Source organism: Falco biarmicus, chromosome 1 (genome assembly GCF_023638135.1).
Source record: "Falco biarmicus isolate bFalBia1 chromosome 1, bFalBia1.pri, whole genome shotgun sequence".
Taxonomy (NCBI): Eukaryota; Metazoa; Chordata; class Aves; order Falconiformes; family Falconidae; genus Falco; species Falco biarmicus.
In genome coordinates this window covers 58,003,938-58,028,249 of record NC_079288.1, presented here as the reverse complement: position 1 = coordinate 58,028,249, position 24,312 = coordinate 58,003,938, and the positions used below count along the sequence as shown (strand labels likewise).

The following is a 24,312-nucleotide window of genomic DNA, read 5'->3' as shown; positions in this document are numbered from 1 at the left end:
AGGAGGTAACTCCAGCTCTCATCACACAAATATATGTCTTATTTCTCTAGTTTTCAGAGAGAGTTAAGAACATTGCACATTTCACAAGATTGCGTCTTAAGTCTGAGAATAGGTACTTACATACACACGCGATTTCCAGGTCCTGACAAACCAATCTATCATTTCATCATTTATATGACTGCGATTAATTTCTGTTCACACAGGCAATCAGATCTCTCTAAAGGCCCTGATTCTGCAAGTACTCGTGGTACCTGACCTAAAGTTGTCTCTGCAATATTCAGTCCCATTATTTTCAACTATAGCCTTAAATTCTTCTCATATACTATACTACTATTCTTCCTACCAAAGTCCCTTTCTCATCTCAAATTTGCAGTGCTACAATACTGAAATTAGTTTCCCAGAACCACATTCCCTGTTCTGCTACTGATATGGTCGATTTAGATCTGAGTTATTAAGCTTACTGTGTGGAGCAGAACAAATTATATTCTTAATTAGGGTCCATTTAGGACAATTATACTTCCGTTTCTGCAGCTAACCTTCAAGGAATGAAAAGATGAGCTTCACTCAGCAGGAAATGTTGCACTTGAAGCTCCTGTTTGCATCCTCCAGCTGTTTCTCTCCTCCTTTGCTATGCCAATCATGGTCATCCAGGGACACATCTTTACAGCTGCCAAAGAACTAGCACCTAAATTCCAAGGAAACCCAAACAAACATGTTAAGTTAGGTACCTTTAAATTCATGATAATTCAAGGTCAAATATGCTCAGGTTTGCTCCTCCCTCTCCTTCCGATACTCACGCTTAATTCTTCATTTCACCCAATTAAAAATACAAATTATTAAGATGAAGGTACCATCCTCAAACAAGAACAGAGAAGCTTATTAGCTGATATTTCCATTTGTGATCAACAGTTAGGCAATTAACAGTGCTCATGTTAAAATCAGCTACCAAGTGAACACCCGTAAGAGCTGAGCAGTAGAAGACAATGTCATAGAAGACTACTTGCTGTAAGTTGTCTCTAAGTTAAATCTTAACATACAAGATTCTCACAGAGCAAAGGCCTTTTCTTTCTGTCCTCCTTTACAACAGTTCAAAAGTTTAAGGGGTTTTTGCTTTATTAATCTATTTGTATTCTACCTAAGAATATTTTCAGAATGCCAAAACATGGCAATTAAGTTAATTTTGTTCATAGATATGCAAGTTGAACACTCAAATGCCATTCTGAATAAAGTAAGTCTCTACTAGAGATTCAGCTTCATTGCAACTATAGAACTCACAATGCATGGGGTAAACACAGAAATTTTAACCTATTTAGAACCTACTAGCCAAAATGAGAGGAAAAAAAAACGGCCTGAGCTCAATTGCTGAGAAAATCTTTTGTAAATCACCCTCTCCCATTTTCTGACTTCTAAAGGCAGGTGTCTCCCTACCAACTTCAGAAAGCACTGCTAAAAGTTCTCTACCTTCATTTTTCATAAAGCACTTACAAGGACAGTGTAGTTTTTGAGCTCATACCGAACTTTCATCCAGACTGCAATTGCCAAATAACATGCCTTCCTCAGTAACTTAAGTTTTTTAAATTAATATTTGAAGTTAGAAGATTTAAACTAATCCAGCAGGTTTCTCTTGCTCTTACTCCTCTAGACATCAAAAATCAATTAATCACAAAAAAGATCATTCAGAGACTACCTCAAAAGTTTACCTAGGAAATTTTCTTTTTCAGCCTCAGACAGATAGTGACCAATGTAAAGCCACTTGCTACAGTCAAAGGCCCCTATCTTGAATTACAGGGTAACCATTCAAATCAAAGATTTTCTCTTTCTCCATTACACATTTGTTTCTAGAATGACTAAGATGAGAGCAGCTTTATTAAAACATTTTAACAAAGATTTTAGAGATTGACAAAAGGCACATTAGCTAATGCGAAAAACAAAACTTATGTCCTGGATACAAGCTTTGCCATACACACAACTAAATTGCAAGAACTGCATGCACTACCACTATCAGAAAGCCCAAGTGTTGAAGTTTGTCCTAGTTCATACTGGCAATTCAAGTCTTTGCGCATGCCAAGGATCTCCACTGTCTCATGTTTGACTAGATCACTGTACTATTTCTGCACAACTGGAAGCACTGAATCCTCCTCCTTTAATGCAGCTGTATCCCAAAAATGATTAATCTGACACCTTGTTAACCAGTATTTTTCCCTTACTTTTTTGCCTGAATTCTGCTATTCCACGTGCTTATAATAGAGAGAAGTTAGCAATTTTTAAGCAAACCGGAAAAACCAGGAAATATTAGCTATGAACATGTTTAAAGTTATGCACTTTCCAGACCAAGAGGACAGGCTTTTCCAGACTAGATGGTAAAGAGAGGTAGCAATAGTAAACCCCACTCTGCTTTTTGCATTGAGCTTCTCAGCAGCAACTACTCTAATACTTTAATTCCAGAAAAAACTTGAAAAAGTATTTTTAATAAAACAGACTTCTGTAATGGCTGTAACTCATTACGTATTGATTTCATTAGAATACCAAAGCATTCAGTCTGGTTTTATTTATATTGCTTGCTACTGTAAGAAACTTCTATGCCCTTTCATCACAACAGTAAACTGAGTGTCTCACAGGTTTTCCTCCCGAAAGCCTTGCAAGGTGCAAGTTTCCTGTGTTCCCATTATAGAGGTGAAAAAGCTGAAGCACAAAGAGAATTTTTAGTTTGGTGTCACACAAGAAGCCTGTCCTAAAGCAACCCTAAAAATCAGACATTTTCCTTAAGTGGTTGTTGTTTGCTTGGTTGTAGGTGTGGGTTTTTAAGTCCAGTCTATGAATACAATGTAAAACTATGATCACACTAATTTTCTTTCCAAATCTCTCATAGAAGAGAAACCAAAAAGAGTCTGTCCAGGACTTCTGTCTAGAAGTGACTTTATCTGCATTTCCTCATTGTTTCCTCTGAAGAAATAAGGTCTTCTTGCACAGTGACTTCAACTGAACTGCACACACATTGCCATATCCCATCCCTCTCCCGTCTTTTACTTCAGAGAATTCTCCCTAACATCCTGTTTCTAAGCACAGATGTTTATGAAGTGCTGTTTCCTGTATTTTTTGTTTCTAAGAGAGTTGTTCTGCTGCACTATTTTGGCTCTGCAGAGTACGTCTTCCTTGTGGATTTATACACAGCCTTTCCTTTGAAAGACTTAATAGCCTACCCGGTTGCCCATTCTCACTTAAGTGTTTTTGCAAAACTACTACCCTTCCATTAAATGGGATAAATTTATGAATCCCTTGGCAGCTTACTAAGACAAAAGCAGCCACAGGCATACGCAATAAAACAAAACATGGAACACAGAACTAAAAAAAAAACCTACAAGACATTACACTATTCACCCACAGTATTTTTCCCAGCACTTCTTTTTCTCTAATTAGACTGTAAATTCTGTGGGAAAAGGGGTTTTTTTTATTTTATACTGGCCTTATTTACAGTAGCCACTGTTGGAAAAGGGAAAGGGAGAAGTAATGGATTCCACAGGATTTGCAATGTAATTTAAAAGACAAGATAAATAGTGTTGCCTACCTCTGGTATAAAAATCACTTTGGCTATTTAAAAATTATCAATATTAAGCAATGTAACTTTCACTAACCATACTGTTTGTTGCTACTTTCCCTTCCAATATGCACTAAACAACGGTTAAATCAATTTCACTGTGGTACAGTGTAGTCAAGAAAATTATTGGCTTAAAAACAAATGTTTCCCAGGAAAATAAAGAATTAAAACATCAAAAATAAGTAAGTGCATAAATATCTGCCTACTTTTATTTCCTGGAAAAGATTTAATTTGTTGATTGCTACATGGTAAAAGAGAACTGTTGTTAGAGACATTAATACTTGAGAAACATTCAACATAAGTAATTTAAAAATGCAGTTCTCCTCAAAATTAACACTTGTGCTTCACGACAGGCAACTCTGAAGTTGGGAGTTACATCTCTGCCCAGACAATCAGTTTGCTGTACGCGTTTAGGGCCACCACTGCATCCTCGAGGGAATCCTAAGCGAAGCATGCAAACTTTTCCTGAAGAGCTTCAAACCAGAACTTCGGACAGGTGTATCAGCAAAGCAAAAGCCGTCAATGCTTCAAGAAAGCAAGACGCAGGCTACAAAGAACAGAAGCCAGACTGCAGAAGGCCGGTACACAAGAACTGGGTTACTGCAGAAAATGACAGCAGCGGGTTGCAATTCCCCCACAGGCCTGCTCCGTTCCCTCCGCAGCGGGCTGCCCCCACAGTAGTCGCACCTGGTGGCCGACACCGACCCTTCCTCACACACACGCACACAAAAAGCTCGGCCGTAAGTCACCGAGCGTCAGGTGAGCGCCTCGAAGGCTGCAAGCGCCCTTCCCGCCGACACCTACCGCCGCTCCTCACCGACGGGCACCTAAGCAGGGAGCTTCCCGCCAGCCCTCCCTCACAGCACCGACAGTTAACGGCCCAGGGCGGGCGCGGCCATTCCCGGGCGAGGAGCCCGGGTGAGGAGAGGGCAGCGAGCCAGGGCTTCCCGGAGGGCACCGAACCACCCACCCGCCGGCACCTCCCCCAGCGGCGACGTCCCTCCCCGCGCGAGCGCCGCTTACCCCGCGCCGCTCTCCCGGCCCTGCGCGCAGCCCGGCCCTCCCCCGCCGCTTGCCGCCCCGACTCCGCCCCTTCCTGCGCGCGCACGCCAGCGAGCCCTGGCCCGGCCCGCACACTTCCCCCGCCTATAGCACCGGCCGCGCTCCCGGAACGTCCGCCTTCGGGCCCTGGTTGCGCGGGGGGACCGGCGCAGCGGCGGACCTGGCTCCGGGCAGTCCTCCCCGGTAAGAGCGGGGTGGGTGGCTCTGGGGGGGGGGGGCTGGGTGGAGGAAGAGGCGAGCCCTCACGCCCGATTGGCGTTCGTTACCGCTGGTCCCGGGGTGAGGTGAACGTGGCGTTTCGCTGTGGCGTCGGGCGGGCCCAGGCGGTGCTGGGCAGGTGGGGAGGCGGCCGCGTTGGCCCCGCGGGTGCTGGCGCCGCTCCTGCCGGCGTCTGAAGGGACGGTCCGTCCTGGGCACACGGGCGCGCCCGGTGCCGCGGCCTTGAGGGGATGGGGCCAGGGCGGTAACGGGTGCGGGGGTTCCCCGCAGCCGCGTTGCGGACGCTGCTGGGGCGGGAGGCTGTGGTGTCCGGCTTGGCGGCTGGTTCCCGCCTCGGGGCGCTGGGCCGTGCGGGGGTGCCCGGCCGGCTCTCGGGCGTCGGGGGGTGAGGCGGCGGCTGTGGCGTTTGGCTTCGCTGGGAGCGGACGCGGTTGTTACCGCCGTAACGGAGCGGGGAGGTTCAGCCCCTCCGTGGGGACAGAGACCGGCCCCGGGCGCGGCTCTAACGCAGCAGCCCAGGCCCGCGGCTGGGGCAGCGGTTTGAAGGAGCAGACCAGGCAAACAGAGGCGATGCCTCGTTAACACAGGGCACGTAGCTGTCGACCGTGGTATAGGATATCTTTTCATTAAAAGATGGTGGCGTTTTATTCTTCTAAACATTTATTTTTAAAGAGTTACTTTCAGATGAGAGGCCTTTCCTTCATTCTTAAAGGGAACGTCAGGGAAAAATTAGCAGCAAGTGTGTTGCGAAGGATTGGGTCGTGGCTTTGGCATAACTGGTTCAGAAACGCGATTTTAACTGGAGTTCAGCTACCCTTTCACCAAGAAATCAGCAGGAGGATGATATCTAGGGAATTGTAAACCTGATAAATTTTGGTAGGCGTTGAATTAGGGAAAGGTGAAAACGTTAATGGAGGTACAATCAGTTTATCAGTCACAAACCTGTGGGCAGTGACATATGTTTAAATAGCATCTTCAGGTTCATTTTTGCAGAATATTGAAGCCTGATGGTAGCAGTGATTAGTATATCTCAATTGCATAGGTACGATAATCTCATCTACTTGGATAAATGTTTTTTATAAAACTGATTTTTGTGGCAATACAGCTATTCATGAGAACAAAAACATTTTGTGGAAAGGTAAGGCAAATGTAACAGGAAAGGGGTTTGGCTAAACAGGGAGCTCATGACAGAGCTCCAGTGCATATGCCGGAGGTAGAAGCGGAAACACAAACTGCAAAGGAGGAATATAGAAATATTGCCCAGGCATGTGGGGATGGTGTTAGGAAAGCCAAAGCTAAGCTAGATCTCAAACTAGCAAGAGATGCTAATCGTAATGAGATGCCGTTTATCAGGAAAAGGATTCACAAGGAAAGTATGGTGCTGCTGCTGAGCAGGACAGGTGTGTAAGTGACAGCAGACACAGATAAGGGTGAGATAGTCAACGTCATCTTTGCCTCAGACTTCACCAATAACGTCTTCCACACCTTTTGCCACAAGGCAGAGTTCAAGGAGAGGAAGAACTATAAGGTGTGGAAGAGGATTGAAGCAGGGATTGTTTACCTGACAAGTTCATGGACCCAGGTGGACTGCATTCAAGGGCGCTGAGAGCTGGTAATGTCTTCACGAAGCTACTCTGTAATCTTTGAATGGCCATGAGATCTGGGGAGATCCCTGAAGACCGGAGAAAGGAAAATCTCAGTTAATCTTCAAAAAGGGCAAGAAGGACAATTCAGAGACCTGCAGACTGATCAGCCTCAGTCCTTCCACCTGTGGAAAGAGCATGGAGGATGTAATTTGCAGGCATAAGGAGCAGGTTATGCCTGGGGATAGCCACTTTGGGATCTACCAAGGATAAATCATGCCTGACCAGCGGGCTTGTCCTCTAGTGGCAAAATAACTAGGTCTGAAGTTGAAGGGAGAGTGTCGTATGTCATCTGCCATGGGTTTAGGGGGACCTAATGGAAGTCTTTCTGTGCCTAAGAGGAGATTATTGAGAAGATAAAGCCAGTCTCTTTACTCAGGTGCACTGCAGGGGAACAAGTTGCAGCACAAGTTGTAACTTACAATTTGAAGTAAGGAAATCAGGACAGTTAGGCATTGGAACAGGTTGCCCCGAAGTTCTGTCACATTCCTGTCTTTGGAGGTTTTCAAGATCCATCTGGAAAAGTCCTGGCCAAGCTGGTCTGAATTCATTGTTGACTTTGCTTTGCGCGGGAGGTTGCACAGGGTGACCACCTGGGATCTCTTCCAAATGGAGTGATTCTTAAATAGTGTACTGTTTGTGAGGAGTAGAAAACAGCAAATACAGGTCAATAATATGATCTTTGATATTTTGGATCAACAGGTTACTGTGATATTGATTGAAATATTAATGTAAAAGTACAGCATAAAATATGTTGTAGAATAGAATGTAAAATGAAGGATACCAGTACTAGTAATTCCATAGCAGAAGATTTTTTTACTCCAGTCTTCTAAAATTCTTTGGAGAAGATGACAATTAATTAAGATCTGATTAATACAATTGTTCTGATTAATACAGTTGTCCAGACTACTAAAGTGTGTGAGTTTTGAAATATCCCTCATGGGAGATAACTGAGGAATTGTGTTGTCACGAATCAGGTCCTGATTAAGATACTGAAACAAAAATTAAACATAGGAGTTTAGTTTTCCTGCTTTTAACATTTTCCTTTATCCTTTTTAAGACTTACATTAAAACTGAAAATGATCTGGAAAAGTCATTATTGGTAAATAAGCAAAATTTGCCACGGTCACAGTTATTAGATTAGTCAGGAAGAGAGGAAATCCTGAGGAACAGAAGAATCCAAGGCAGGGGTGGGGGGGGGTGGTGAGCAGCGAGATGAATTGCTATTACAGTGACGAGTGAAATTAGTTATTGATGAATACTATGCAGTGCATTGGAAGGAATTCTGTGCTATTGATTCATGTTACTGGGTTTTAAGTTAACTGCTGCAGATGTTGAAGGTAGCTGAAAAAGATATGTGAGTGAAAGTCCTTTTAATCATCTCTGTCAGTGAAAAATAAAAGTATTGCTGAGTTTTTGTAAAGAATGGGTTTGATAATAGCATTGCAGTATAAATTGAAGATGTGCACTTTTCTGGAAAAATATCTTCTATTTGTACACCTGTCTCAGAAAATAATAGAAATAGGAGTTCAGAAACAGATGAAAATATGACCATATCTGAAAATGCTATGTAAGTAGATCCATTTAACTGAAAATTATGATGAGTAAGGTAATAAATGTAGAGGCATGCAGAATAATAACTGGCAAATAAATTAAAGGGGCTCTTACATCCTGGAAATCTAATAAGTCTGTTAAATTGAAAGACTACATATTCTGTACACTACTCAATTAAGATTGTATATATTTGGCAGAAGACAACGGTATGCTCAAGAAATAAGACTCGAAATTCTTTGTAAAGTTTTTTTCCCACAAGGATTTAAACGACTTAGTCTGCATTGGGAGGTTACTCCATGACTTCCCATTGTAGGATTTTTAATATTATCTCAGATAATTTTTGTTACCTTATATTTGATCTTGTCTGTCTATCACCGCACAGTTCTTACACAGTAGTGAAGAAGTGTCAGAGACCTAAGCTGAGAAAGGTGCTTTAAGGGCTAACGGGTTAATGCTTAGTTGCAAGACAGTGTGCTTGAGTTCCTGTCCCTGCTGCACAAGTTGCCTGCGTGTTCCCTTCAGTTAACTGTTTTGTGCAAAACCAGCTGTGCTCTGGGTTCAAGGATTATAACACAGCCCTCTAATCTCACAGCTGTGTTATCAAATGGCTACACAAAGGACAGTGTCATACTCACTTTTTTCCTGTTACTTTTTCCTAAACAACATTTGAATTATTTTCTGTACAAAGATTCAACTTCAACAAGGAAGTCAAGGAATATGCAGAATAACTTCTGCAATCACTGTTAAAACACTTGCTCCAAGGCTATCAAATTGCTGTATGCTGACTTCACCACCAGAGGAGCAGTGTGAATGAAAACATGAGCGAATGTAATTGGATCTTAAGTTTATAAGTATCAAACCACTGTTCTGGTCTGTAAACATCTGGAAAAGGCCACTACCAAAACCAATAATTTGCCTTTTGGCCCAGGTCAGTTATTGGTGTTAGTCTGTGTGATGGCTGTGTGAGCATATTCTATCAATTTACTTTCTTCAGATGATGCTATTTAAGACAGCTATTGATGTATTCATCTTTCCATTAAATATACTTACCTTCTTTAAATTGCAAATAGGTATTTTTTTAATTTGAAAATACATTTCTAAACTGAGCATACTTGAACCGTTTAATAAGCCTAGTTCTCTCCCTTCTCATGAGAAATTTCTTGTCATATGTTAGTTATAATCACAGTAGCCTATGACGTTATAATTTATGCTTGAGAACAGAGAAAGTATTGCTGCAATTTCATATGTATCTGAAAGAATAAATACTGAGAAACCTTTTGAAATTTGGGTTTTAACTGTTCCTTTTCAATAGATGCCTTTAAAAAGCCAAGGCTGGAAATAAATCTGGGAAGTGATACCTTCAGAAAGATGAAAACAGAATTGGTATGCTTGCACTTGTTCTGTAAATACTACAGGCATCCTGCATTGGCTGCTAATGACTGTTGAGGCTACCTGTTCCTTACGTACACAAGTATATGTTCCTAGAAGAAGCCTCAGAAAAGAGCTTGAAAGGATTTTTTAACAAGGAATTACTGCAAATTTCTGAAATTAGTGTTTTAATTCTACAGTTTCCATTCAACAGAGGCCTTAGCAGAGTCCTAATTTAAGATTACATGGTACTGAAACTTGGAAAGCATATTCACAGAACAAAGAAATGGAAGAGAGAATCTACTCACACAACTCGGGAGCAGCCTGAAAATTTATTAGAGGTAGATGCATAAAAAAAGAGGGTATGTGCTTTCCATGCACATTGAATTCACTTTTTGTAAACTTCAGAGAGAGACTGAATTGCCTGGATGGGGCTTGCACTGCAGTCTGCTTGATCAGTGAAAAAGCAGAGTAACTGGTGTGTAGTACTTACTAGCAGAAGTTCTGTGGCCACCAGAAAATGATTTGACAAGTGGCAAAGATTAAGGAAGAGAGAAGAGGCTGTTGAAGAGGATTCTTAACTCTCTGCTGGGTCCATTGATAAAATCCCTATGAAGTCTACTGTATGTCAAACTCCTTGATGATCTCAGTCAAGCAATTCTCTAGTGTCTCGTGAAAGCTCAGCATGAGATAAAGGTTCCTGGAGACTTCTAGGCAAGTGTTGAGGGAGCAGGCTGCCACTGCTGGTGTTTTGGCCAGAGAGGTAAAAGTTCACTGCCTTGAATATCAAAAGGAATTCATCAGACAAAACCTTGGAAGCTCCAGCTAGAAAAGCTGTCCAGGCAGTGCTTTTGAGCAGAACTGATGAAAGCTTTTTCAAGAATGTCTTTTGGATTACTGTATAAAAAAAAAAAAAAACATCCTATTTGAAGGGACTATTAACAATACCACTTCTCATACATTTTGGAGAAGAGCAGGACACTTGCCTTCCCATGTTATTTCTTAAATTAGTAATTGTTAATTACTGATTAAGTTGGAGAGCTATCTAACTTTGTAGAGATGATTTCCAAGATAAATGCAGTTCCTTAGAGCTTTTGTTAATGAAATTAACAGAAAAGGCTCCAGAGTGCAGGAATGTATTGCTGTGAAACAAACTTTTTTTTTTTTTATTAAATTGTGTTCTAACCTTTTCCTCACTTTATTCCATTTGCATTGACACTGTGGTATTTTAGAGTTCTGGAGAGTCATTACTTGACGTGAAAACCTAGAGTATCACAAGGCGGCTTGGATAACTCACAATTTGGGTTATAATTTTTTTCACTGTTTCAGCTAAATTTAAAAATGGACAATGTATTTTTTCAGAATTTTAACATATAAAAAATCATATACTAGCTGTTTTATCTTTTACATGGTGTGTTACAAATGAGCTGTTCTTTTCAGAAGTTTCAGAAGTTAATTTTTCTACAAATAAGATTTTTCTTAAATGAGCAGTGAGATAGAAATCACTATGCAGAAAATGAGAAGGGTAGTAATTAGTTTTCATGAAATTTACACTTATTTTCAATACTTTTCAATACTATGTATATATGGAATATCAAGAATATGGAATATTTGTTCCATTTATGTAAGTATGATGAGTTTAGTTTCTGAACGTCAGATATGCTGAAGAATGAATCTGATATAATTTCAGATGTAAAGCCAAATTCAAGTTCTGCAGTTCTGAAGTTCACAGTCAGTCATCTTCTAATGATGATGATTAATTCACGTATCTTCCTTGATTTTATTTAATATCATTCCATTTAAAAAAAAATCTTACAAGATATCCAGATGCTGTTTGAGTTATGCTCCATATGAAGAAAGTTGTCATTGGTTTTCTTTTTTTTTTTTCTTTTTTTAATTGCCTCCCTCCAAAGATACCACAATGGCTGCTACAGTGAACTTGGAGCTTGATCCCATTTTTCTGAAAGCCCTGGGCTTCTTGCATTCAAAGAGTAAGGACTCTGCTGAAAAGCTGAAAGCACTTCTTGATGAGTCTTTGGCCAGAGGAACTGACTCAAGCTATCGTCCATCTCAGAAGGTATTGGTTTTGGAGAGTATGGGTCATTTTTGTATGCCTTTTTAAAGCTCCTGCTACTCCTAGTTTGTCTTTTATAGCTGAAAAATTAAAAGAGAATCTGAAGATGAGGAGAAAAAAAAAGTAATCATGGAATGTTCATATTTATCATTGCCCTTTTATGTAACATAATCTGTTTAATTAATTGAAATTAATGGAAAAAATATTTTTACCTTGTTGATGTAGCAAGACCTCTGAAAGAAATATTCAACACTATATTGCAAGTGTCATGACTTTGTAATAGTACCTTTTGTATTCACTTTCATATTGTTTTTGGTATTTTATTTGTAAGCTGTCATACATGCTCTCTAAGGTGAAATCAAAATTATGTATTTTTCCAGTTAAAGGGTCTTTAGAAGAGCTAAAAGGTCCTTAAAATGCAGGTTATTTTTGCTACACATAAAACAAGCAGTTTACTGATAATTCTGGATCTCTGTTCTCAAAATTCTATTGATGACGATATATGAAAATGAAAAACACCAAATGCTTCAAAGCAGAAATGATTTGCAGGCTGAAACCGTTACCATCCAATGGACAAACATTCTCTTTCATCTACTGAAAATCACTAAACACCTGCTAGAGAGAATATTTGAATCTCAGATCAGTGTATGGAAATAACCAAGTGGGGACATCCTCATATTTCTACATACTGCCATATGGATAATGAGGTAGTGTTCTCCCCTAGGATGCCTGGATGTCAGCCTGGTATGTTTTAATGATGGTCTGTATGCTGATACATTAGTAATATTTCATTTCTACATGTACATGGTTCCGAATAACTAAAAGGCACTATTACTGCTACAGCATACATCATGTTCGCACTGTGTGGTCTTACTCCTTTCTATTCAAATTGTTAAATCCCTGAAACTTAAGCTGCAGTTCCCTCTAACACTGGTCTCAAAACTCTTAGGTTCCCTCTATGTCAGAGCTCAAAGAAGCATTGGTTCGTGGTTTAAAGAGGAAGCAGAGTGCCGAATAATAGTTGCAAAGAGGCTTGTGAAGCCAAATCTGAGCTGGTAGTCACCTGCCCTCAGGTGAGACTGAGGCTTGGGCCAGAGGAAGAAATCTGTTCTCCTCTTTTCACTGTGTCTCCAGTGTCAGCTGGACTGCAAAGTTCAGAATTCCTTTCCTTGATTCTCAGGTTGCAGGAGTAATTTTTGGTTGACCATGAAATCCAAGAACAGAGTATAGAGCACAGGATTGCCACAGTCAGGGAAATGAGGAAATCCATTTTTTACTTTGGATGCAACAGGAAGTCAGCAAACTTGGGGGGGGGGGGGGCGGGCCAAGCTCAGGGCTCAGGACCTGTCCCTGTATACAGCAAAGAATTACTGCCTTCTTACCAAGCTTGGAGGAGGTGGGGGGTGCCTTGCTCGTGCACGTTGGTGTGATTAGTCACTCATTTACAGACTCACTTGCTTGTTACCTGTTGCTGACACTAATGTGTCATTAACAAGAATTATTGATTTCTGTTGAGATCTAAATTTATTAATCTGATAGTTGAATGTGGACTGAGATTAAGCAGAAGTCAATATTTTTCTCCATGAAGGAATGAAGTTTTGACATCTGGTGATATCAGATGTCAACTTATGTTTTCAGCTTACATTGAATTTTGTCCTCAGAACTATCTGAAAATTTGTGTTCATTATCTCTTTGAATTTTAAAAACAAAAGTTTTCCTTTTTAATTAATGTTCCAAAAAGGATCTGTCTTTGGAAAAGAAGCACCTTTTTCTCTGGAAGGAGAGTGATAAGGGAAGGTTTTAATAATTGACTGCAGCTTAAGCACAGTAATTCGTCGGTGTTATACAAAAATATTTAAGAAAAGTTTTTAAAAAAAAAAAGCGTGTATGTAGACAATAGATGTTGTATGACATTCTGTTTGCCTATCCTTTTGTCTGACTAACTGTAAACTAAAAAGTAACTCACGTGTAGGTTTTGCCCTCAACATTTGTTTCTGTTTTTAGGAAGCAGAGCAACCAAAAGTATCTGTTACCAAACCTATTTCCAGTAAGCAAGAACCTAAAGCTTCTTCTACTTTGCCTTCTGGCAACAACAATGGCAAGCCCACTGCATCAGAAAAGGTGAAAAAAGAAACAGAAAAGAGATCTGCTGATAAAGTAAGTCATTCTTGTTTTCTGATGGAATAACTTGCTTAATAGACTTGAAGGCATTTTAGACAAAAGCTGTCCTTTTTAACCTGTGTAAGTTCACTCATCTAATGGTGCATAGCCTGTGAGCTGCATTATCCATCATGTTGCCATTTATGCAATCCAACAAAAGTCTTGTTACAATTATTCTATGATTGTTTTCCCTGCTAGTTGCAAGGGGTGTGGACTAGATGACCATTAAAGGTCCCTTCCAACTCAAACCATTCTGTGATTCTGTTTTAAATATCCTGATAATAAGAGGTTACTACAATGTAGCAAGCTGCAATGTGGGATTCCCAAACCTTTTTCAAGGATTTTGTGAAGTGCAAAAGTAGACTTGAGCTTCTAGTTCATAAATATTTTGAAGAAAATATGTATCTAAGGAAAATATATCATGTGTATATTGTGTAAAGTACACCACCTTATACTGCTAACCCAGTTGTTCTGGTCACTTTCTCATTTTAATAATATCCATTAGATTTTTGCATTTTCACATATTCTGAATGTGTGTGTATAATAGATAAAAGGGGATACCGCTGAAGGAGTCGATGCACCAAAGAAGCCCAGACTAGAGAAGCAAGAGGCTCGTTCCTCTCCTATTACAGTTCAGACAAGCAAGGATTTATCCATGCCTGATTTATCTAGCTTTGAGGAAACCAGTGCTGATGACTTTGCTATGGAAATGGGATTAGCCTGTGTTGTTTGCAGGTAAGTCAGCATTGCTTCATTGCCATTGTGTAGTTACCTTTCTTTTTTTGTGTACTATAGAGTTAATGCTTCCTGTAGTTTTTGTTCTGGAAATCACTTAAGCACATATCCAAAATTAATAATATATTTAAGCATCCTTCTTGAATCAGAATGGTTTCTTAAAAATGGACCTTTAATGAGAAAACTTAACTTTTCTACTTGAAAAAAGGGCAAGTGAAAAATAATAAAAGTAGACATGATGCAAAACCTATTGTGGCAAATACTGATTTTTAATTATTGGAAAACAAGTTAAAATATTAAAGGCTAATGATAAGCATTTTTAAAAAAATAATTTCTCTTCTGAAAATGTTTTTAAATGGCATTATTAGGAGATCTGTATATGTTTCTCCTCTTTTCATAATCTTTTGACATTAGTTTTTACATATAGCCATGCTTTCTCCATTAACAGTACAAATACATCTTGCAGTCAAAACAGGTTATTTTTACTTTTCAGTAAGGGCTCTAAAATTGGATCCTAGTAACATTCTGCTAGCAATACATTTAAAGTTAACAGAAGTATAAAATACGCTTTTGAATATACACCCTGGGATCAAATCAGTTGAATCAGGATTTTGTTTCACAGATGATTGATATCCTTCTAAGTCCCCAGTGCTGCCACAAGGAACAGTTTGGCTCTCCCAGTTGTACCTCCTTCCCTGTCCTGTTTAGGGGGTGTATGGCCCACCCAGGTTTGTGATCAGCTGAATCAGCTTCTGGATTAGGTCCCTGCTTGGAATTTTCAGTAGGTTTAGCTTACCCATTTATACTAAGCTGACTGTATGGTGGCACCTGTGTGGATGCAGGAATGTAGAGCCAGGACAGAGAGGAAGATGGAACTGGCCTTTTGGTAGCAGTTTGTGTTTTAGCTCATCTCAAGTCAGTTGGGAAACTGTGCTTTATAACTTTGTTCTTCAGTTGTTTCTGTGGTTGTTCCTGTTGTGCAGGTGAGGTGTCTCCAGTCTATGAAGGATAAATTTCCATGGTTACATCTAATTATACTGTTAACCAGTTGTGGACTGATGAGATTTCATGTTGCATTCCTATGTGTTAGCTCAAATGTTTAATTTCTCATTGTAGACATTGAAAAAGGAAGAACAGTTAAAAACATTTGCAGTAGGAAATAAATATTTCAATTTTACCTTCCTTCCTGCAAATTCCATTTTTTCTGTCTCCTAAACAGGCAAATCCTTGTTCACCAGCATGTTAAAATGCTAGTAAAACCAGTATGGTATTAACTTTATTTGCAGGAGGGGATAAAGAGAAGTTTTGTTTAGACAGTCTTGAGCTGCTGTGGATTATTAATTCTGCATCTTCCCTGGCAAAGGAAGACATAATGGTAAATGCCTGCAAAGTCCAGAAAGAAAGTACAACTGCTGTGCTTAGTGTGGCCCAGACTTTGCTTTGAAAAGCATTAGGCCAGGTATGTGGTTTCATTAGCCGTTCCACAATTGATGTTTAACCTGGCTGCTGAAGGTGTTGCTTCTAGCTAGTCATGGCCACAAACTCATAGTGCTGTTCCAAAAGATGCATCTTTCCCAGCTAACTAAAATAGCTCTCATTAAGCTGATGCCAGGGGGAGGGAGAAGCACAGCAGGGAAAGAAACAAGCCATAGAGAGGGGGTGGCAACAGTCACCCAATACAAAGGATCTGTTTTCATTTTACATGAAACCTGATGGAACTGATGTTGGGTGGTTCTTGGATCTCCAGTGCATGCTGGACAGGGTGTTTCTCAGAGTACTTGTGCTTCAGACTTTCTGAAACCAACACATCGGTTAGATTGCTTACTTGCTGCTCAGCTTTCATCATGTGGACCCTTCTTTGGGTTGGCTATCTTGAGCCGAAATAACAACATCCCAGTACATATGAAATACAAAAGCCCTGGATACTCTGTAAAATAACTCAAGTATGAATCGTATTTAGAAAATTACATTTTTAATAACTCAATTGTGAATAAAAATACAATGTCCAATTGCAGAGTAGATGGGATTCACAGCCAAAGTGTTTACATTTATATTGCTTAAGAAGACAAGTTTCAAAGAACCCGTCTGTGGGTTCACAAATGCAAAAAGGTGCATTTGAATATTAACTATTCCTTCTTTAGAGATGTAAAAACTGAGATAGAGATATGAAATGTTTCTTCAAGATTTGCCAAGTGTCAAAAAATTTTCATAGTGATTAGGAGTATTGAACATTGATGCCTGTGGTGTTTTTCTTCTTGTTCTTTTATACCAAGTTAGGCATAAGGAGAGAGGTAGTATTAAAAGACCTTCACCCCCTTAGATACCTGCAGATCTTAGAAAAACAAAATTCACCAGTTATATGGCTCCTCAGTTATATGAAGAAGAAATACTACATACAGTTTGCAGATGATAGTGAACTCTGTCTCTCAAAAAGCAAACAAAAATGTCTTTTTAAAAGCCTGGTTTTGAAAGAGCAACCTTATTTTTTATGAATACCTTTTTGTTTGTTTTCTGAAGGTAAAAAATCATTCTTGGTTATCATATAATTTGAAAGTAACTCTCATTTAACTTGTTTCAGGGCATGAGGATTCATGGGTTTTTAATCAGCCTGGAGTTGTTCTTTGCAATTTTAAAATAGGGTAATTCTCCCCACCTTGAGACACGGGGTTGAAACATCACTGCTTTGTTCCGACCCAGTTTATTTAGGAATAACAAACTAACAAAATTACTTCTGAAATGTCCTGCATCTAAAATAATGGGCTCTGGAATTTCAGAAAGATTTCTCCCTCTGTTTTTAAATAGCCCTTTTAAAAGAGAAATCTTTCTTAGAAAATGCTCTAGTATCCATATGGGCAATACCATCAGACTTCATTTTCCTGTTATATAAAGAAATAAGGGATTACCTTTCCCCACCCATCTACAAATAGAGTTTCCATGGTTACCTGGCTACCTGCTCCTTGGGGATATGAGCAAAAGCAGCTTAGCAATTAAATAGCTTGATTTGTCATCTAAAGGAAGAAATCATTAGGAAAATGGTATTTGGCTAATTCACAGACATACTCTGTCACGTGTATATCACTAATTTGTCATTTATACAGCGTGATTACTTTCACCAGAGGCCCACGCAAAATTAAGTCCTCATCACCAGCTTACGTGTTTGCTTCAAGGCAGGACTGCACAGTTAATGCTTTCTATTCCATCTTTCCATTATTTTGGTATTATCTCGAATTCCAAGTGTCTGTCTGTGTAGTAGGAGCCAAAATGATGGCTAATAAGACATCTTTAAAGTAATATACAGCTTGGATGATGATGCTTTTAAGTCCTGTGGCAGAAAGCATTCTTACAGGCTTGTCACTGAGAAATTATTTGTTCTTGACCTGTATTGCTGTACAGCTTACAGCAAAGTTATCCATACGTAGACTAGGCCTTCATATGCTAATATAATGAGGAATTCATAATTAGTATACAGTGAAGTATCCATAAAATGCCCAGCTGAAGCAAAGCAGGTGAGACATTTCTAATATAAAAATCCAACTGGGAAATCAAAAGTGTCATATACATATGCTTAACAGTATAGAAGTTTTACATTTTCTTGAAAGAAATTACCTTTAAAAAATACAAAAATTCTAAAATATTTGTTAGGAAGACCTCATATAGAAAGAAAAGGAATATATTTCGTTTGCCACAGGTAGAAAATATATGTGAAAGAAAAATATTTTTCGTTTTTGTCTTAAGCCTTGCAAAATTTGCAACAATTGGATAATCCTTTAAGTGCTTCCTCCCATAATCTGTTCTTAACTATTTGCTCTGCAGGCAAATGACAGTTATTTCTGGGAATCAGCTAGTGGAGTGTCAGGAGTGCCATAATCTCTACCACCAAGATTGCCATAAGCCTCAGGTGACAGACAAGGAAGTGAATGATCCTCGACTTGTATGGTATTGTGCCCGCTGTACCAGGCAGATGAAGAGAATGGTAGGAGTCGGTTCCTTGTCTTGTATGAGCGCTGTTTGAATACAGCAGACTATTTCTAATACATGAGAGTATTTTATGGGTTGCAGAAATCTTTGGAAGCATGTTGGAGAACGATTTTTCTCAACAATGCTCCCTTTGATGCAGTTGTGGTTTTTAATGTAGCATCTCAAAGAGTATTCTTGTCGCAGTTTAACCTAAGCCAGCAACTAAGAACCACACAGCTGCTCGCTCACCTCTGCCCTCCCTGGTGGGATGGGGAGGAGAATTGGAAAAAGGTAAAACCCATGGGTTGAGATAAGAACAGTTTAATAATTGAAATGAAATAAAATATAATAGTATGTTTGTAATGAAAAGGGAGACAACAAAAAGAGAGAGAGAAATAAAACCCAAGAAAGACAAGTGATTCACAGTGCAGTTGCTCACCACCTGCTGACTGATGCCCAGCCAGTCCCTCAGCAGCAATCAGTGCCTCCCAGGCAACTCTCCCAGCTGATCATCACTGAACATGATGTTCTGTGGTACAGAATTGGCTAGTTCTGGTCAGCTGTCCTGGCTCTGCTCCCTCCCAGCTTCTTATGCAGAGCTTCCTCACCGGCAGAGTATGGGAAAAGTTCTTGGCTTGGGTAAGCATCCCTTAGCAACAACTAAAACATCAGTGTGTTATCAACGTTATTCTCGTATTAAATCCAAACCACAGCCCTGTACCACCTACTAGGAAGAAAATTAACTTTATCCCAGCCAAAACCAGGACAATTCTGTAAAGTGCTTCTTAAACAAAACTTAAAAAGCAGAAGTTAAGTGAAGAGGGAAACAGCCTTATTTCCTACTTGGTAAGCAGCAGTTGAACTGCTTTCAGGTGATACTCAATTTTTAGTATGTGTCTACCAAATAGCCTTACAGTTTTGGTTTTCTTCTCAGGCTTGGACATGACTGGTTGTTTTCCTGTAAGACAAGGCTGCAAATTTCAGTCCAGATCTTAAATGCTGAGTGTTCTCAAGCTTGACAGTAAGCTGAGGATAGCACATTCCAGGAAAAAATCCCTTTATTTTGATTGATCTGCATGTTAATTTCTTGACTAAACAGCCTAATTATTCCTGATACCACAGGGATCCCACTCATCTCGTTATGAGAAACAAACGTGAAAGTTAGCATCTTTGGATGCATGAAATATTAACCATTAGTTTTCTGACATCTTAAAATCGAACCCTTTTATACAGCAGAAAATGTGTTCTATTTTGGAACTGTTCTATGATAACTTGGCAAGTTGTTATCCATTGAAATGGCTCTACTAAGAAACAAGGGAAGAAGGCAATGTAAGATCCTGGCCTAGGAGTTACCATCACTGACTGAAATACATGATTATTCTGATGATCCTCAGGCCTTTGACCTTGGAGGAGTGTTTGCCCGAGGTCAGTTACTGAACAGGATAGCCATTGTGGCTGTTCAACGTTTACCTTCAATATGCCCTTCCCTTTTTTTGTTTTGGCATAAATTCTAGCATTTTACCTGCCACTTAGCAGACTCTTGCAGCCTGCATCCCAGTATTGCTGGATAATGTCCCTGTCTTCCTTAAGCTCATCTGTCTTTACCTTATTTCTGTAAAGGCCCAGTGCTTTCCTATTCCCTAAGTGTTAACACTGCTGCTCTTTTCACGCTGAAATAGCAAGTCCCATTCGGTATGTTTTTTGGTTGGACTCTGCCCCAGTACCATACTCAGCACTCATCCACATCCCTGTTTACCTTATTTCTCAGGCACCATTCAGCTTAGAATTTTAAAGGCTAGATTGCAATCTGATAATGCTCATGCTTTTTATTAAGTCAGAACAGTCGATGTTATAGGGCCCATAACTAATTTGGGGGGGGGGGGGTTTCCTACTACCTAAACAGGCTCAGAAGACACAAAAACCACCTCAAAAACCAGCTCCTGCAGTGGTTTCTGTTGCACCAGCTGTGAAAGATCCATTGGTCAAGAAGCCAGAAATTAAGTTAAAACCTGAGACACCACCAACTTTTCTAGCGTTCAAGAGAACAGAAGTCAAGGTAATGTAGTTTAAATTTTCCAGTGGGAGGGTTTACATTTCACTTGCATAGAATTTTTTTTCCAATTAGACCAATCTTTTATCACAAGAACGATGAATGAAAGTAGTACGCTATGTTATGTGTACTGAGTAGTACTGTAGCATTATGATTTTGCCTTAGCACTAAAAGAGGGGGGGGGAGGGGGGAACTCAATTCAACTGTAAGTCCCTAAAGCGTCCAGCTCTTGACTGTGTTGTTATGTTACAAGGGAGAGAACAGAATTTACAGGTATTTTTTAAAAATTATATTTTTACAAGTATAAATCCTCATAAATGTGCACTAACAACCCAGAAAGCCAGTCGCATCCTGGGCTACATCAAAAGAAGCGTGACCAGCAGGTTGAGGGAGGTGATACTCCCCCCTCTACTCTGCTTTCCTGAGACCTAACCTGGAGTACTGTGTGCAGCTCTGGGACCCCTAGCATAGGAAAGACTTGAACCTGCTCAAGCAGGTGCAGATGAGGGCCACAAAGATAGTGAGAGGACTGGAGCACCTCTCCTGTGAGGACAGGCTGAGAGAGTTGGGGTTGCTTAGCCTGGAATAGAGAGGGCTCTGGGGAGAGCTTATGTAGCTTTCTAGTACCTAAAAGGGGCTACAGGAAAGATGGAGAGGGACTTTTTATCGGAGTATGTACTGATAGGGTGAGGGATAACAGTTTTAAACTGAAAGAGGGTAGATTCAAGTTAAATACTAGGAAGAAATTCTTTACTGTGAGGGTGGTGAGGCACTGGAACAGGTGGCCCAGAGCAGCTGTGGATGCCCCATCCCTGGCAGTGCTCAGGGCCAGGCTGGATGGGGCCTTGAGCAACCTGGTCTAGTGGAAGGTGTCCCTGCCCATGGCAGGGGGGTTGGGACTGCATGGTCTTTAAGATCCTTTCTAACCCAAACCATTCTGATTCTACGAATTGTATAAAAGATATGATTTGCTCTCTGTGGTCAAGAAACATACTAGTGATAATGGTGGACTTGGCAGTGCTGGGTTAACAGTTGGACTCTATGATCTTGAGGGTCTTTTGCAGCTTAGATGATTCTATAATTGGAAACTAGCTGACTCTGAGATCTAATTTAGGAAGCTACTGCTGCTTTATGTATGTTGCCTTATGTTTCTGATTCTGTTCTCCAGGTTATTAAATAAATGTTGTCACAAGTTGGGCAAAGGTGGTAAACCAGAAACAGCGTAATAAATAACGTAGTAGTCTAACAAAGCGTGACCCTTACCTGGGAAAACACATCTTTAACTCAGAATCAAAGCAATTATTCATGTGCTCAAAGTTCTGTTTGCCTTTGCTCTGCCTGGATGCAAACAGTTATGAATAATATCACAGCTATTGCTCAAGCACTTAAACTTGTGAATAACTTTTCACCTTAGCAAAGTTATTTATGTGCCTAAACAGGTTTGTGAGGCCAAATTTCATCCATCATCTTTACTGTTTAGAAACTGTCTGGATATATTATAGAAGTCTATTACTTGAATAGAGGGTTTTAATATCCATTTTGACTATGCCATTTCATAGAACTAACTCTGGTTTAGGAATTCAACGTGTGTGTTATCCCCGTCTGAAAACTGCAGATTGTAGGGTTTAAAGTGTGGGAACTGCAGTTAATATGTATAGCAGAGAGAACCGTGTCTGCAGAATGTTTGTCTCTTGCAGTACCTGAATGGGAAGACTACAGGAAAGAAGTCCAGTTATTTTTTTCTTTTTTTTCTAATTGTGCCTGTGGTACGTGCTGGTAAGAATCAAGAGGAGTGTAGGGAAGGAAAGGAAAAAGTTTAGACACTGCTATTTTGACCAGAAGACTGTAAAAAAATGCAGTACTTAATTGCTCGATGTCTGACTTTTGTCTGAGCATCTGTCATCTTGTCAAAAAGTGACACTGGGTAATGATAGTAAACAAGAAAAGGTGGTAGCTTGCCTTCCTTTTTTTATGCTTCACAAATCCAAGCTTTTTGTAGTTACTTCAGGTAAACCATCATTTGGACTTTATGTGGGGATCACAGTGCCATATGGTAGCCTGCTAGCTGTGTAGAGGAAGGGGAAGAAAAGGTAATATTGGATTTTTGTGACTGGGAAATTAAGTCGGATGCATCTGCCATCCTTTCCTTTTCTTGTTAATACTTTTTAACTGTAGTGACCAACAATAAAATAGTGCTCACTCGGTGTTTCTGGGAAAAGAACTGAAACAGAGGCTTGACCTATTCTTGCTGTGATGTATTACACAAATAGATGCTACTATACTAAGAATGGTTTATTTATTTTAGACCTCGGCAGCAATTTCGGGGAACTCGGCCAGTACAAGTGTTTCCTCTTCAGCAACCAGTGGCCTTACAGGATGGGCTGCTTTTGCAGCCAAAACTTCCTCTGCCAATCCATCAACTGCCAAACTGGGATCAACGGCACAGAACGCCAGTGGGAAACCTGCAGCTTCTTCAAGTAACCAGAAACCTGTGGGTTTGTCAGGGCTGGCAACTTCCAAAACAGGACTCGGGTCAAAAATAGCTTCTGCCAACAACAGCACAAACCCTGTTCAGCTGAAACCTCCTCCACCTCTGACACTGGGGAAAACCACCCTTAGTCGTTCGGTAAGCAGTGACAATGTTAGCAAAGTAGGTCTTCCTAGTCCCAGCAGTACTGTGCCGAGCACCAGCAGCCAGGTGAGCAGTGGGAATGGCAACAGTGGAACTGCAGGTAACAGTGGTGGCAGCACAAACAAAACCACAGCAGATACTGGTAATCAGTCAACCTCCTTAAAAGGTCCAACTTCTCAGGAATCTCAGCTCAATGCTATGAAAAGGCTACAAATGGTCAAGAAGAAGGCTGCTCAAAAGAAACTCAAGAAGTAGTATGGCTGCTTGCTAATTTTGTTAGTTGTGTTCTGTGAAACAGCAGCGTTGGTGTTTTTCTTAAAGAAAATCCCCTGGTTACTGGACTGAAACAGTAGTTAAATCAGGGAAGCCCAGAACTGATGTTATACAGGAGCTCAAACTTTGATAATCCTAGTATTCCTTCTGACTTTGCAAATCTATAAATTGAATATGTTGGAGGAATTAGCTATTATATGCTCCCGTTTTTTATCTCAAAGCACTGAAACTTGAAATTGTAAAAGCTGGGTATTTTGGACTAGAAAAAAACCACAGATCTATGTGGATACTTAATAAGTTTAACTTACTGAAACTGTCATTCTTAAACATTATTAATAAAAGTATTAGTAATCTGGGAAATCATTGCCGCTTTTCTTTCACCCCATTTTCCAATACTTAAAATGCTTCAGCTGTTCAGCATTGTCTATATTGTGCAGAGTTAATGAAGTTTATCCTAAATTATACAGTTCCTTAGGGAAAAAATAGATTTTCATTTAAACACTTTCAAAAATTAACTGCATACTCTATTTAAAGTGAGAATTTTAAGCGTCCTGTTTTGATTTTATACAGTGAGAAACTTCATGGGTCGTTTTGTTGTAATTCTTTGAAGGAGGAGAAAAGAATATTGGCAGAAGATAAATGGCCTCTAAACTGTAAGAAGAGTGGAAGAGAGCCAAAACAGTGTTTCCAAGCTTTCTTAATTTGTAGAGAACTTTAATATTGTCCTGTTCTATATGAATAGAAAATAAGTGGTAGGCAGCATATATTTTCTTTAAAAACCAATCCAATTAAACGACATTGTTCTGATGATATGAGAGAGGGAAAAATAGAAGAAAATTAAGGGAATTGTCTTAGGTGTCAATAAGTTAGCTTTCTTTCTGATGCACCTGAAACACAGAAGACTTTTTGTTTACCTAAATATTCCATGCTGTTAAGTATTTCTACAAAATTCACAAGCCTTGCATGTGTCAATGTAGTATTACCTGCCAA

The 24,312-nt window shown here is 39.9% G+C and overlaps 2 protein-coding genes across 8 annotated transcripts in view; one reads left to right on the top strand and one right to left on the bottom strand.

Moving 5' to 3' along the window:
* Positions 1–4,685, bottom strand: part of GSTCD (glutathione S-transferase C-terminal domain containing) — an 81,146-nt gene extending 76,461 nt beyond the window's left edge. Inside the window, exons 1-2 of one of the 5 annotated variants that reach the window (XM_056327872.1) lie at positions 4,619–4,681; positions 537–685 (exon numbers count right to left, since the gene is read on the bottom strand). The gene's annotated coding sequence lies outside the window, so the exon portion shown is untranslated. Of the gene's footprint in view, positions 1–536; positions 686–4,399; positions 4,573–4,618 lie in introns of those variants that run through there. The other 4 variants (XM_056327897.1, XM_056327862.1, XM_056327889.1 and 1 more) reach the window with 4 other exon arrangements.
* Positions 4,686–4,696: 11 nt separating this feature from the next.
* Positions 4,697–23,682, top strand: INTS12 (integrator complex subunit 12). Of its 3 annotated transcripts, none has more exons than XM_056327936.1 (7): positions 4,697–4,840; positions 11,355–11,518; positions 13,520–13,672; positions 14,223–14,410; positions 18,224–18,383; positions 20,271–20,423; positions 22,723–23,682. In XM_056327936.1, exons 2-7 carry the CDS (start codon positions 11,363–11,365, stop codon positions 23,302–23,304), a joined length of 1,392 nt encoding a protein of 463 aa, XP_056183911.1. In that variant the 5' UTR covers positions 4,697–4,840; positions 11,355–11,362; the 3' UTR covers positions 23,305–23,682. The 3 variants fall into 3 exon arrangements, with proteins under 3 accessions (XP_056183911.1, XP_056183920.1, XP_056183927.1); XM_056327945.1 differs by lacking the exon at positions 4,697–4,840 and adding an exon at positions 4,869–4,936; XM_056327952.1 differs by lacking the exon at positions 4,697–4,840 and adding an exon at positions 9,642–9,782.
* Positions 23,683–24,312: the final 630 nt, after the last annotated feature.

Bases quoted from the DNA above. Each gene is read 5' to 3' on its own strand.
- INTS12 (XM_056327936.1), top strand. From the start codon at position 11,363: ATGGCTGCTACAGTGAACTTGGAGCTTGATCCCATTTTTCTGAAAGCC. The intron at 14,411-18,223 runs GTAAGTCAGCAT...TTTGCTCTGCAG, and splicing joins TTAGCCTGTGTTGTTTGCAG to GCAAATGACAGTTATTTCTG. The intron at 20,424-22,722 runs GTAATGTAGTTT...TATTTATTTTAG, and splicing joins TCAAGAGAACAGAAGTCAAG to ACCTCGGCAGCAATTTCGGG.